The sequence below is a fragment of the Delphinus delphis genome, chromosome 5, assembly GCF_949987515.2.
Source record: "Delphinus delphis chromosome 5, mDelDel1.2, whole genome shotgun sequence".
NCBI classification, from domain to species: Eukaryota; Metazoa; Chordata; class Mammalia; order Artiodactyla; family Delphinidae; genus Delphinus; species Delphinus delphis.
In genome coordinates, this window is record NC_082687.1 from 103616729 (window position 1) to 103629286 (window position 12558).

General features: G+C 36.4%; 1 protein-coding gene across 5 annotated transcripts in view; it reads right to left on the bottom strand.

Moving 5' to 3' along the window:
• The window catches only part of SLC9B2 (solute carrier family 9 member B2), a 34327-nt gene extending 30915 nt beyond the window's left edge, over positions 1–3412 (bottom strand). For all 5 annotated transcript variants that reach the window (XM_060011814.1, XM_060011815.1, XM_060011813.1 and 2 more), the window contains exons 1-2: positions 3283–3412; positions 2445–2622 (exon numbers count right to left, since the gene is read on the bottom strand). In XM_060011814.1, the coding sequence (XP_059867797.1) occupies positions 2445–2622; positions 3283–3372 (268 nt within the window). In that variant the 5' untranslated portion in view covers positions 3373–3412. The remainder of the gene's footprint in view (positions 1–2444; positions 2623–3282) is intronic.
• Positions 3413–12558: the final 9146 nt, after the last annotated feature.

Here is a 12558-nt window from a genome sequence, read left to right on the forward strand (position 1 = left end):
CAGTTTAGACAGACAGGTTTAGTTACTGGGCCCCTCTGCAGGGCAGGTTTACCTCAAATCCACCATCACATTGGGTTCCACCTTTGTGTGGGTGAGGGAGAATGACTTCTCCTATGATACTTCTCCCAACCTGGGCGGCTCTAGCAAAGCCTCCTATACTCTCATGGTTCTCAGAATAAATCTCAAGTTCATTGGTATTTTGCAGAAGCCTCTGGAGAGAAGGCCAGCTTGAGTGTTTATTTCTCTCTCCTACTTATACTTTGTTTTTGGTGTCCGATGACTTCCTGTTTTCTTGACAGATAAAAGCCTTAAATTATTTTCAGATGTTTTCACTGGCATAAGTGAAAGGATTATTCATTGAATCTCCTCTACATATTGCTAGAGATCACGTCCAATGTCCCATTTTCTAAACCCTTACAGAATTGTTCCAGATTTTCTAGGCTTATGATGCTATTACAACAAAATAACAAAGGGGCCTTCAGTATTTCCCAATTGGCTATCGGGGCTGAAATTTGTAACAGGAGCTGAAAAATAATGGGAAATCAGGAATTGCCAGCTACTAACTTGTATCTTATCACAGCATAAACCTAGTTTCATACTAATTCAGAAAGGTAGAATTAAGGGTTTTCCACTTCAACATTACTTTTTTAAAAAATTGTACTTATTTTTTTTATACAGCAGGTAACTATTTTATACGTATCAGTGTATATATGTCAATCTCAATCTCCCAGTTCATCCCACCACCACCCCACCCCTGCCACTTTCCCCCCTTGGTGCCCATACGTTTATACTACTTTTTTAAAAAAACCTCTAACTTCCCTTTTCCCTCCTCATACTCAAAATGAAATTCTGAATACATAATGAATGTACATGTATAAGGTTTCTCTAAATCATGTTTAATTCAATTAATAATTTATTTCTTATCTACAATTTTGAAAAATAATATTTTCACATGTAAGATTTACTTCTTAAGAAGAATACTTTGCCTGATGAAGGGTCACAGGAAGGAGTACAGGGGAAAAAAGCAGTCTTGTAAGCCTCAGAAACGGAAGTATAAGAAAACAAGCGAGAGGTGTTTATGTATCGTGAGTCCCCATTTCTCAGGCAGCTTTAAGGACAATGATTATAGAATTTTATAAAACTAGTCTCCAAATCACATCATTCTTTTATACCCCTTTCCTTAATGCAATCCATATCCATTGTAATGCACAGGTTTTAACTAGAAGTGTGTCATAACTTGAACGGTGAAAGTTTAAAAAAAATAAAAAGAACAGTAAAGGTATTAAACTATCTGTTGCCTTCTCAACTAGTGTATATTCCAGAACCTGGTTTTCTCTACATGTTTTAAGTAAAGTTTGAGACTTTTTTCTCGTGCTGGTTTAGAAACTTCCCTAATTTCATTAAAAACATATCTAGAGCCCGAAGAACAGTATAACGTATCATACTTGGCTTCCACTGTTCCAGTGGCGAATGATAAAAATGTTTTTCAGAGCTCACAAATGAAGTATATGTATAAAGAAGTGAGCCTGATTTTTCAGTGAATATAACTTCTAGATCAAACATGTTACATTCTTCAACATATTTCCTGGGGGAAGCCATATATGTAACGATGCTGTCATTCCTCAACACAATTTTTGAAACTGTCTTTAAATTTGCCTTTATAGAGAAGTTTCAACCCCATTCTCCTTTTTCTTACTATATTACACATCCTCCAATATACATGCAGTATACATGCACACAACTTCCTTTTTGAACAAAAACAACATTACTGAAATTGAACGTCCATTTATTCATCAAATTGATATCAGAATAATGTTGGGATGCCTCCAAAGACCAAATCCATTCCTAAAAGACAAATATATCTCAACCCTAACACATCAAAATAGTGCAGAGATAAATTCCCCCTCCTTAACCCCCCAGTTTTAAGTAATAGCAGCAATAAGTTGAATTGGAAACCAGGATCTTTACTTACAAAATGATGGATTTGTTTGGAAGTATAAATTGAGCTGTGTTTGCTCAAACATTAGTGGCATGACTTAACAGTAATAACAACCAACATTTATTTGGTGCTTTTCTGTTTATAAGTAATTTCTCAGTCATTTTTCTCATTGGAGGCCTAACGTAATCCTGTGAAATTACTCAGATACAGAAAAGGAAAATGCCCTTGATCTCTGCTCTCTCCCTCTTCCTGCTAGCGGGAATGGTGGTGACAACACTGCTCTTGGTAGCCCTGTGTTGAAAATGGTGGAGCCCTGTCAGCCTGGGACCTTGAATGACTATGGAGCAGAGCTACATACCGTTATGAATTGTTCACCTTGTAGTTTTTATGTGAGAGAGAAGTAAACGTCTTTGTGTCCTTTAAACCATATTACTTTGGAATCTCTCATTATAACAACTTCATCTTTTACCCTCTTGTTCTGAATTCATCCTTATCATTTACATACCATTTGTTATTACTCTATCCAGTAAACCACGTGGAGGGCAAGCAAATATCTGTCTTAGTCTTTGCAAGTGATTTGGTTCAGCTGGTGTTTCTTGCATTTTTTCATTGCTATTCAGTAGGTTACTTCCTTCTGTTGGTACATTTCCATCTATACCTCTGGGGTTCATAACTGTTTCCTCCTGTGTTTAGAGCAATTAAAAAATCCTTAGAACTATATATTTGCTGTACATTTTTATAGTTACTGAGCCATCACATCACAAATCAAATTTCTGTTGCTAGAATCAAGGCTAACACTTTACAGAGGAAAAGCACAGCTTTATTACTAGCTAATTGGAGAATGCTCAGAATAAGAACAAACTATGTGAAGAGTATTTACCATTGAGTCACTATTTGTAGAATTATAAATGCTTGAGTCACATAAAATCTCATTATGATTTTCAATACTGGGTTTAAATATTAGCCTATTTAAAATATGATTCAAGACCATAGTTGGTAAATATGTCAGAGTGATTCAGAAAGAGATAATCATCTGTGGCGAAAACGAATTCACATTCATTCATTTACTTTAATTTAAGCAATAAAGACGGAAGAAACCAGAATCATTCTAGGGCTTAGGCTGGGAACACAAAGCACTTCACAGGCTCTCCATGTAGGGCCAGCTGCTAATGACTATCTAGGAAAACTGGCAGTCACACCTACTACACCAGTTTGGGGATTTAAGAATGGGGAGAATTGTTAATTGAGTGATAGAGAATGAAGAGAACACAATTCTGTCATAGATTTGGAAATGTAGTCCCCTCCTTAAGGAAATGGTTGGGATGTTCTACATTTGATCATACCTGTTGTACTTGACACCTGGAGGCTGTGTGATTCACCTCTGTGGATGGTTCTGAATCTTCATGCTTAATTGTTTTATCTTGATTCTCCATGATTTATAATTAAGAATATGATAGAGGGAAGAACAGGATCTGTTTTGAAGGAGAAAGAGTATAGAAATAGAACAGCAATTTGAGATTTAAATGAATGAACTGTACTTATTTTTCCCCTTAGTGGCTAAAATATTTTAAATTAGACTGTTCTTAACTTTCAATTGCTAATCTTTTCTTTGATTACAATATATAATCCTAATCCTTATCTTTTTACCTTTCTTGAAAAAGCCCTTGTTTACCATATTTTTATATGATTTCCTTCCCACCCTGTTTTCTGAGTTATATTGCAAATAATCCCAGCAATATTACTGTTAAATTGTCCTCTCTAATGGGCCAAATTGAAGCAGGAAAGCTGCAGGTAATTTTCCAATGTTGATATGAGGAAATGAGTCACCAAAGAGAAATCTACGGATTCCATCATATTCAGAGAAACCAGAGTCACTAATTCCTGCCTAGTTCTTATTTCAAAATTGAAATTAAATAAAATACAACAACAATGATGGAGCAGCCACAATGTCTTAGACACTGTGATAAGTGCTGTGACAGACTCTTGGTAGTCACTGTGGATAATTCAAAGATTACCAAAGCACATCCTTTGTTCTCTACAGACTTACAGTACACCAAGAAAAATAAATTTGTATGAAGTAACTAAAAAACCTGTAGGGCAGACCTGTAGGTTGCCTTCATAAACACCCACTTCAATCTCTTCTCCCTTGGCTTCCCACGCTATATGGGCTGAAAAGCCAAATATTCCAATTCCTAGCTACTTCTGCAGCTAGAGGTGGCCATGTGTCATAGTTCTATGTAATGAGATATAAGTGGGAGTCCCTGGGGAGGGCTTTCATTCCCAAACAATAAGGCAAGACCTTTCAAGGATCATACTGTTTACTCTTTGCCCTCTCACGTTTCTTTCTCCTTCCTAGATTGTAGATATACCTCCTGGAGGGCCAAAAGTCATCTTTTAACCATGAAAATAAAAACCCCTATACAAGGACAGTAGACAAGAAAGGAGGAGGAGCTGGTTCCTTGATGACATCATGAGTTGCTGCGTAAGTCTTGGACTGCCAAGCTTTGGAGTAATTGTATAAACCACTATTACCAAGTTTTCTTTTTATTAGTAACCAAACTTATTCCTAATGCAACAAGTATGATGAGTATTATGATAGAGGTACAAACTATAAGCACTGGCAGAACCAAAGAGAAAATTATATGAGAGAAGGGAAAATCTAATTCAATACACACTTTTTTTTTTTTTTGTGGTACGCAGGCCTCTCACTATTGTGGCCTCTCCCGTTGCGGAGCACAGGCTCCGGACGCACTGGCTCAGTAGCCATGGCTCACGGGTCCAGCTGCTCCGCGGCATGTGGGATCTTCCCGGACCGGGGCATGAACTCGTGTCCCCTGTATCGGCAGGCGGACTCTCAACCACTGCGCCACCAGGGAAGCCCATCAATACACATTTGAGTGCCTAATATGTGCCAGGCACTATGCTAGACCATAAAGACAGGGATAAATTAGCTAGGACCCCTGCCTCAAGGCATCATTTTCTGTTTAACAAAATGCCAAGATGCTTGCATTTAAAATTTCAATGAAAATGATATCCTTTCCACCACCACCATCATCATTTTTCTTCCTTGCAGAATACAATGTTGGCCAGAGTGGCATCTCAAAAAGCCTTCAGTTTGATTTTTATTATATATTATATAAAATAAATACAAGTATATAGAATGATACATTACATATGTGTCTATGTATATGTAGTTTTTAAAATTTAAATACTTCAAACTTTAGACTGATGAGAAAGAATGCCATTTTGACTGGAAAATGCTGGGTTCAGAGAACCCTTGTCTTAAAGGCATCGAGGCGTGAAAGCCAGTGCGGTGCAAGGGAAAACTCTGTTAGAGCCTGTGGTGGGAGGCTATGGATAATGAGAGACAAGGCTGGAGAGTTTGGACATTGTATCCCAAACCATGGCACTTGGCCTTCACCCTCTGTAGAGACTGACCCCCTAATATAGTAGGTGACAAAGTCTATTGGCTCTGGATTTGGACAAACCTGGGTCTAAAGTCCAGCTCCATCATATACAAAATTTCTCAGGCTGTAAGTAATTCTCCATCTGTACAATGGAGACAAGAGTAGGTCCAACCATGGATATGTTAGGCATTCACTAGTGTTGGTTATTAGCCACTCATATTCCTCCTCCCTAATTATCATAAATCTCTGAGATTCTTTTTGCTTTTCCTCTTAAAGCAGGACAAGGCCTCTCCAGTCTTGAAGAATTTACTACCTAATTCCATTCATTTTCTTTGATCATGATTTTAACCTCTTTCTTTCAAGGCAAACTTCTTGATTAGGGGACATAACACTACTGGCTAAAATGAATTTGAGAATTCATTTTATTAATGTTATTCTAGTCCTTTTTAACATAAAAAATCAAAATTGGGCATGTTGCACAATATATGCTATTTTCGAGAATTCATATAGTTTTGTGTTTAAAAAAATGTCCCTATTCTCCCATAGTCTCCACCATGGATACCAAAGTACTGTTTGAGATCAGAGAGGTATTGCAGAGAGAAAAGGTAAAATAAAATACCAGTATTTTAATAAGTTGTTTAATAAAACAACTTACAACTGGTCAGTTCTGTTTGTTTGTACTCTGCTATGTTTCCATTTCCAAAAGAATACTTAAACCACCAGTCTCATTTCAAAACCCAACTTAAATTTAGAAAAATCACAAAAATGTAACTTAAAGCAACCATGTTCATGGCATTTATTGTTCATAGTCACTGGGTCTCGAAATTTACAATATTTACAAATTTACAATAGTATATCTCCCATTAAGAAGGCAGAAGAAGGTAAAGAAATCAGAAAATATGGAAAAATGAGCTTTTTAAGGAACGTAAGAAATATCATGAAGTCCATTAAAAAGTAGAAAGTTTATACGCCTTGCTCATAAAGAGGCTCTCAAGTTCTCAGAGCGCATTAACTCTTATTTTGAAAACAATTCTAATGATTTTGCTCATCTGACTTCCAAATCCTCTTATGATGTTATACATTAAAATGTAGGAAGAGATTGTGATAGAGACAAATTGAGAGCAGCGTGAGTGACAGCTGACAATGAAAGAGATGGAAAAGATTGCAATCTAATGCTACAAAATGTGGGAATAAATGTCTTTTTCATAGGGGATATTTATAGTTTTGGCCGGCCAAGCATGATTCTCCCCCTTGTTTTTGGTGATAGCACACTAATTTTCTTTTGTGGAATCCATGCCTCCTCTATTCCCCATACATATGGCTCATGTGAGACTTTTATCCTTCCCTCTCTAATCCCCAAGCTCCACCAATGCTCCAGAGATGAAGACACGCTTGGCCAGAGAGGGAACTCCTTCCCTGGTCACCTTGACCAGTTCAGGCATAAGCATGTGACCCACAGCTGGCCAAGGGAGTCAGGTTTAGGGTGTTTACTGGAACCATTAAGAAAGAGTTTTCTTTCTGTCAGGGTTGCTAAGCCCAGACTTGCTGTTGACAATCATTGTAACATACAAGAAAAGCCTTCTAAAGAATGAGGTAACTAACCACAGAACAAAGCAGAGTCTTAATATGGAAAGACAGAAAGAGAAAGCTCTAAATTAATAATCAATAATAAAAATAATAATAAAAAGCAATAATAAATAATAAAAAGCAATAATAAAAGCATTGCTGGTACCGCTGAAAGCAGCTCCTTTTCAGTTAGGTGAGCCAATAAATTTCTTACCAGTCTGAGTTGGGTTTCTGTCACTTGCCACCAAATAAATCCTTAGTAAGAATTTTCATACCTGAATTGGCCTTGAAGGAGCCCCTGTATAATAACAGATGTTTAGAAAGGTGATTCTACAACTGTAAGAAAATGAAAAGAAAAAAATTAGGTGGAAATATTTTGTTTTAAAAGGCATTAAAATATACAGTACCGTTTAGAGCTTTTCTTTTTTTTTTCTTTAGAATTTGTTTATTTATATATGCATCAAAATGTGAACTCAAAAACTATACTCCTTAACAAGATCACTTTAATTCTTTTCAAGTTGCCTGGATGGTTCATAAATATTCAAACCTAGCATTCTGTATTGGCAAATTTTTAGAGCTTTTCTTTAAAGCGAATGTTAAACAAAAATGTTGCATTCAGTAAAATAGGTGTCAGTTACCAATAAAATTAATTTAAGTGAAATGCTTTGTTTTTCAACAATGCTAGTTAAATGATATACTATAGTTAATGGACCCTAATTAATTTTCTTATTGTGTTCATGGAAGTCTTTAAAAGTCTTTGGGTCCAGTAAAGGTTCAACAGAGTTAAGAATCGATGTGAGATGCTAGGTGTCTGAGATGGAAAAGTTAAAAAGTGAGGAAATATGGAGAAACTAGATGGCTTTTAAGCAGCTAAAAATCACTCATAGTTTAATGGAATAATAAAAGTTGGAAAGGCCTTTAGAAATTACCTTGTCCAATCTCTTTCATATTTAAATAAGAAAACTAAAACTTGGAAAAGCTAAATAACTTTTCTCAGTGAACACAGCCAGTATCCGCCAAGCCCCATAGTAAAACTATAAAAATTTGTGAAATGAGGTAGTTCTTTAATCTATATCTTTGACTTCATGTCCTTTCTATCAAGTCACTGCATTATAATTTTACATTTTTGTTATATTTTGTTTAAAATTCTACTTGTATATACTCATAGTTAATTATAAGTTTGAAAACACATTCCACAAGCAAATATAAATATTAAAAATTTCTATCTTTTGTTCAGCTCTACTTTTTTCCATTGTTATCAATGTTATAGAGTTTATTACAAACAAAAATTCTTACTAATCCATTTAAGTTGCACAACATTGGTAACAAAATGAATGAAATAAGAACTTTTATTCTATTCTCTTGACAAATATTGTTTACGTATTCTGAATTACCAGTTAACTGGCTCGGTGACAACTTGCCACTTAAATATGACTTAATATTCTAAGAATTAAGAAGCTTTTCATTTAAAAAAAATCCAGTTAAACTTAGATGGTTTGAGAGATTTTTGTATATCAGAAAATTATACTGAGAACTAGGAAGGCAAGGTACATTTTAAATAAACAGTAAAAGGGCCTATACACAGAACCAAGTTTTTTCAAGTTTTTTTTCCTGCCTCTCAATCAGGATATTGCTTTATTCAGACTGATACACAACCTGTAAACCATATTAGAAAAAAATGTATTTTTTTCAAATGGTGAAATTTTATAGACTTCATAAATTCAGTAAATAATGTGAGTTTAATCAAAGTTCTCTGACTCAAGTACAGATTTCAATAGAAGAATGAGGCTTGACATAAGCCCAGGGACATGGCTGTTATGACTGTTGTGACTGCCCACTTGCTTATAAGTTAGTAGGTCAAGTATTTTCTAAAAACAAATGCAAAGGCTATTGGCCAATCATGCCTCTCTTTAGCATTCCCAGTATACAGAATTTCCTACAGGACTGATACACATACTTAGAAACTATCTTGATTTAATTTGAGCTTTATTTTCCAGTATTAGGCACATATGCCACCAAAATCATAGAGCTGTGGACTTCAAAGGAACTTTGTCTTTCCTCCAAACTTGAGAGAAAACTGCAGATCAAGAATATGAGCAGTTCTGGTATGTATATATATGTAAATAAAGAGGAAAAAGTCTGTTAACATTAGTTGCCTTTGAGGAGGGAAATGGAGTTGTTGGAATTTCATTTTTATTCTCTATGTTTCTTTATTGTTAGTATTTTTACAATAAGAAGATTTTTCAGGGGCTTCCCTGGTGATACAGTGGTAAAGAATCCATCTGCCAATGCAGGGGACATGGGTTCGAGCCCTGGTCCGGGAAGATCCCACATGCCGTGGAGCATCTAAGCCCATGCGCCACAACTACTGAAGCCCGCGTGCCTAGAGCCCGTGCTCTGCAACAAGAGAAGCCACCGCAATGAGAAGCCCTCACACCGCAACAAAGAATAACTCACCGCAACTACAGAAAGCCTGTGTGCAACAAAGAAGACCCAACGCAGCCAAAAATAAATAAATAAAATAAGTAAATTAAAAAAAAGATTTTTAAATGCAATTTAAAATACATTTTAAAAGAATTTACGCAATTCTTAGAGCTTTAGAGAAAAGAAAATGACACAGCTTTCCTTGGTAATAATATTTTTCATAGACAGACTCTGGTAATTTGATTTTAGGTAACTTAATTCCACCTGCCACAATTTAAGTCATTTTTTTGTTTTTGTGGTTTTCAAAGAAGATGGGGGAACTGCCTAGAAGCTTTTACAGCAATTTTCAAATATTTTTTTAAGCCAGAGATCTTCTGTTAAATGAAACCTTATCCTGAAATCCAACAAATGGGACAGATAAAGGTGGAGCTGCAGAAACCCTGTCCACTCACCCCTGTTCCTCCTGGCAAGTGAAGCACACTTTGAAAACAACTTCCGTAAATATGCTTTCATATATAGAAAGAGGTTTGTTAAATCAACCTTCTCTTTTTCAGGTTATCTTATTAATCTAAGTGTTTAAAAGTGCTTTCTGTAATATTCCAGAGGAAATGAAAGAACTATCAACTTGCAGATGTCCACAGGCTCTTAGGCAAGTAAAATACACTTACTGCTATCACCTGAATTACTGCTGAAAGATCATTACATGGATAAAGAATGGTTGTTCTTGTTATTTTCTGTCTTTGGTAGGACAGGCTGACATTTAATGGGGTGACTGTACTGAGAATTTACGTATATTGCTGGAGTACTCTGTGCACTGTATTCATGCATTTGAAATAGCATCTCCATGATTGCTCATTAAGTACTCTGTAACAATTATAATAAAAATCTCCTATCTTTGGTGTTCATCCATTTAAATGTTAAAAGTGTAGGGTTTCCATACCATACGGTATTTCTATGTAGAACATATTGAAACTTTCCAATTTCTGGATTCTGCTAATCAACTCTGATCTAATGCTCATTTCCCTAAAGAAGCCCTATTCCATCAGTGAGGAATTCAGATTAAGTGAAGAGTAGGGCTTAAAATTTCCTTGACAATTAATTACTGAAATGACTAAGAATGTCTCCTTGAATGAGAACTACCTTATCGGAAAGGATTAAGTGTTCCAACTGCATGCAATCAAGTTATCAAAAGAAAACAACCACTATTCTATTTGGTTAATTAATATAGTGATTTGACTGAATCATCATGAAGTAAAACACTACGCAATGAGATAGGAATAAAAGGAAATGATCCCTAGGTAAGAAGGGACCCAATACTTGCTTCTCTTTGTAAAAAATCTCTCCCCCCACCCAAAGGCAAATATGTTTAATTGAAAGTTTAAAATATTACTTTTAGGCTTACTAATATCAGAATCTCCAGAGACTGAATCTCCCCAAGTGTGGCAATGTGACTTATTACCTACCTAAGAGCCACTGCTCAGGTATGCCAGCGGGTCCCTTCACCAGCCCTAGGAATAAATCATGACTGGTCTAAGTCAATCTCTGTAACATCATTCCTCTTTGCCAGCTGTCGGTTTAAGGATGGGCATGATTCATTTCTTGCCAATGAAATTTGCGGGCAAGGCTATTGCGGACCACTGGGTAAGATTTTCCTTTCTAATATAAAGACAGAGAGGCAAGAGGAGAACCCTCTTCTCTTTTTGTCTGTGTGTGTGTGTGTGTGTGTGTGTGTGTGTGCGTGCGCGCGCGTCTATTTGCAGGGGAGGATGAAGCTGTGGATGGGGATTGTGTTTCTTGGAATTCTAGCAGCCATCATTTATCCATGAAGAAAACGTCAAGATTAGCTAACGGAAAGCAACATGGACCTTGATATCAATGTGCTACTGAACAAACCTTGGATCTACTTACCTTAGATATTTCGTCGTATGAGGAAAGAAGCTTGTATTTTTGAAGGCAATTTTGGCTGAATATCCTGTTACTTATAGCCAAAAGCATCCTACCAATACAACAGGTGACTCTGATGCAGAGCCGTCTCTGAGAAGCTCTGATAAGAGCAGTGATGAGGAACCTTTGGCTTACACATGTCTCCCTAGCTTCTTGACATGGTACAAAACCTTCACAGAGGATGAACAAATATTGATAGAACACTGCCTTCGTATCGAAATTTCTCAAAAATGTCCAGAAAATAACATTTCAGCAGCTAAAAATCAGTGCCAAGGTTTTTAGCACCATTCTTTTAGTCTTTAGAGATTGCATAGCTTGTAAGGTTATATATATTTTTTCTGCCCTATCCCTGAAGTTTAGTTGTAATATTTGAATATTGAATTTTTAAAAGTTGGGCTTATAAACATATGATTGTTTTGTTACTTTCTACTCATGAAACAAAACAACAAGAACAAAACACAACTACCATCACTGCCTGGGGTTTCATGTTTTACTTCTCTACTTGGTAAAGTTCTACGAGTCATTCAAGATCTAACCCAAATGTCACCATCTCAGTTAGTATTTCTTAACTCCATGTAGACTAACTCTGTTCCTCTTTTTTCTCTCTAAGGACTCATTCATTCAACAAACCTCTATTAAGCTCTTACCATGTTCTAGCCCTTGTGTTAGGGATTTGAATGTGAACAGTCTGACACAGTTCCTATAGTCAAAGGTTGCAACCTAGTCAGAGTATGACAGATCATTCCCTAGGTAACCATAATGAAGTGTGGTTAAGTTTCAATTTAAGGCACATGAGATAAGCAACCCCATCTTTTCACAATCATTGAAGTTCATCAGCCTTTTACTGGGTTTCTATGGTGTGTAAACACAAGAGACAGAAAGATGACTGAGATGCAGTCTCTGCTCTTTAAGAAAGGGACAGAGATTGTTATGTGTTCACCAAACCAGTTTCCTCTGCTGCCTAGACACACAGATAGTTGACATTTCCCAGCCTCCCTTGAAGGTCAGTGTGGCAAGTCCCTGAGTCTGGCAAAGGGATGTCGGCATAAATGATGTGTTGTACTTCCACCGCTGTAAGAAAGCTCCCATGTTTTACATTATGCTCTCTCTTTTCCTGTCCATTGCCTGGAAACTAAGGACTCCAAGGTCTTAGGGGGTGGCAAAGCCATAATATAAAAAGAGTTAGCGTTCCTGAATCACTGAGGAGAAGGCCACCAGCTGAACACCTGGTTGGACTTTATATGAATGAGAAATAAGCTTCTATTGTGTTAAGTTACT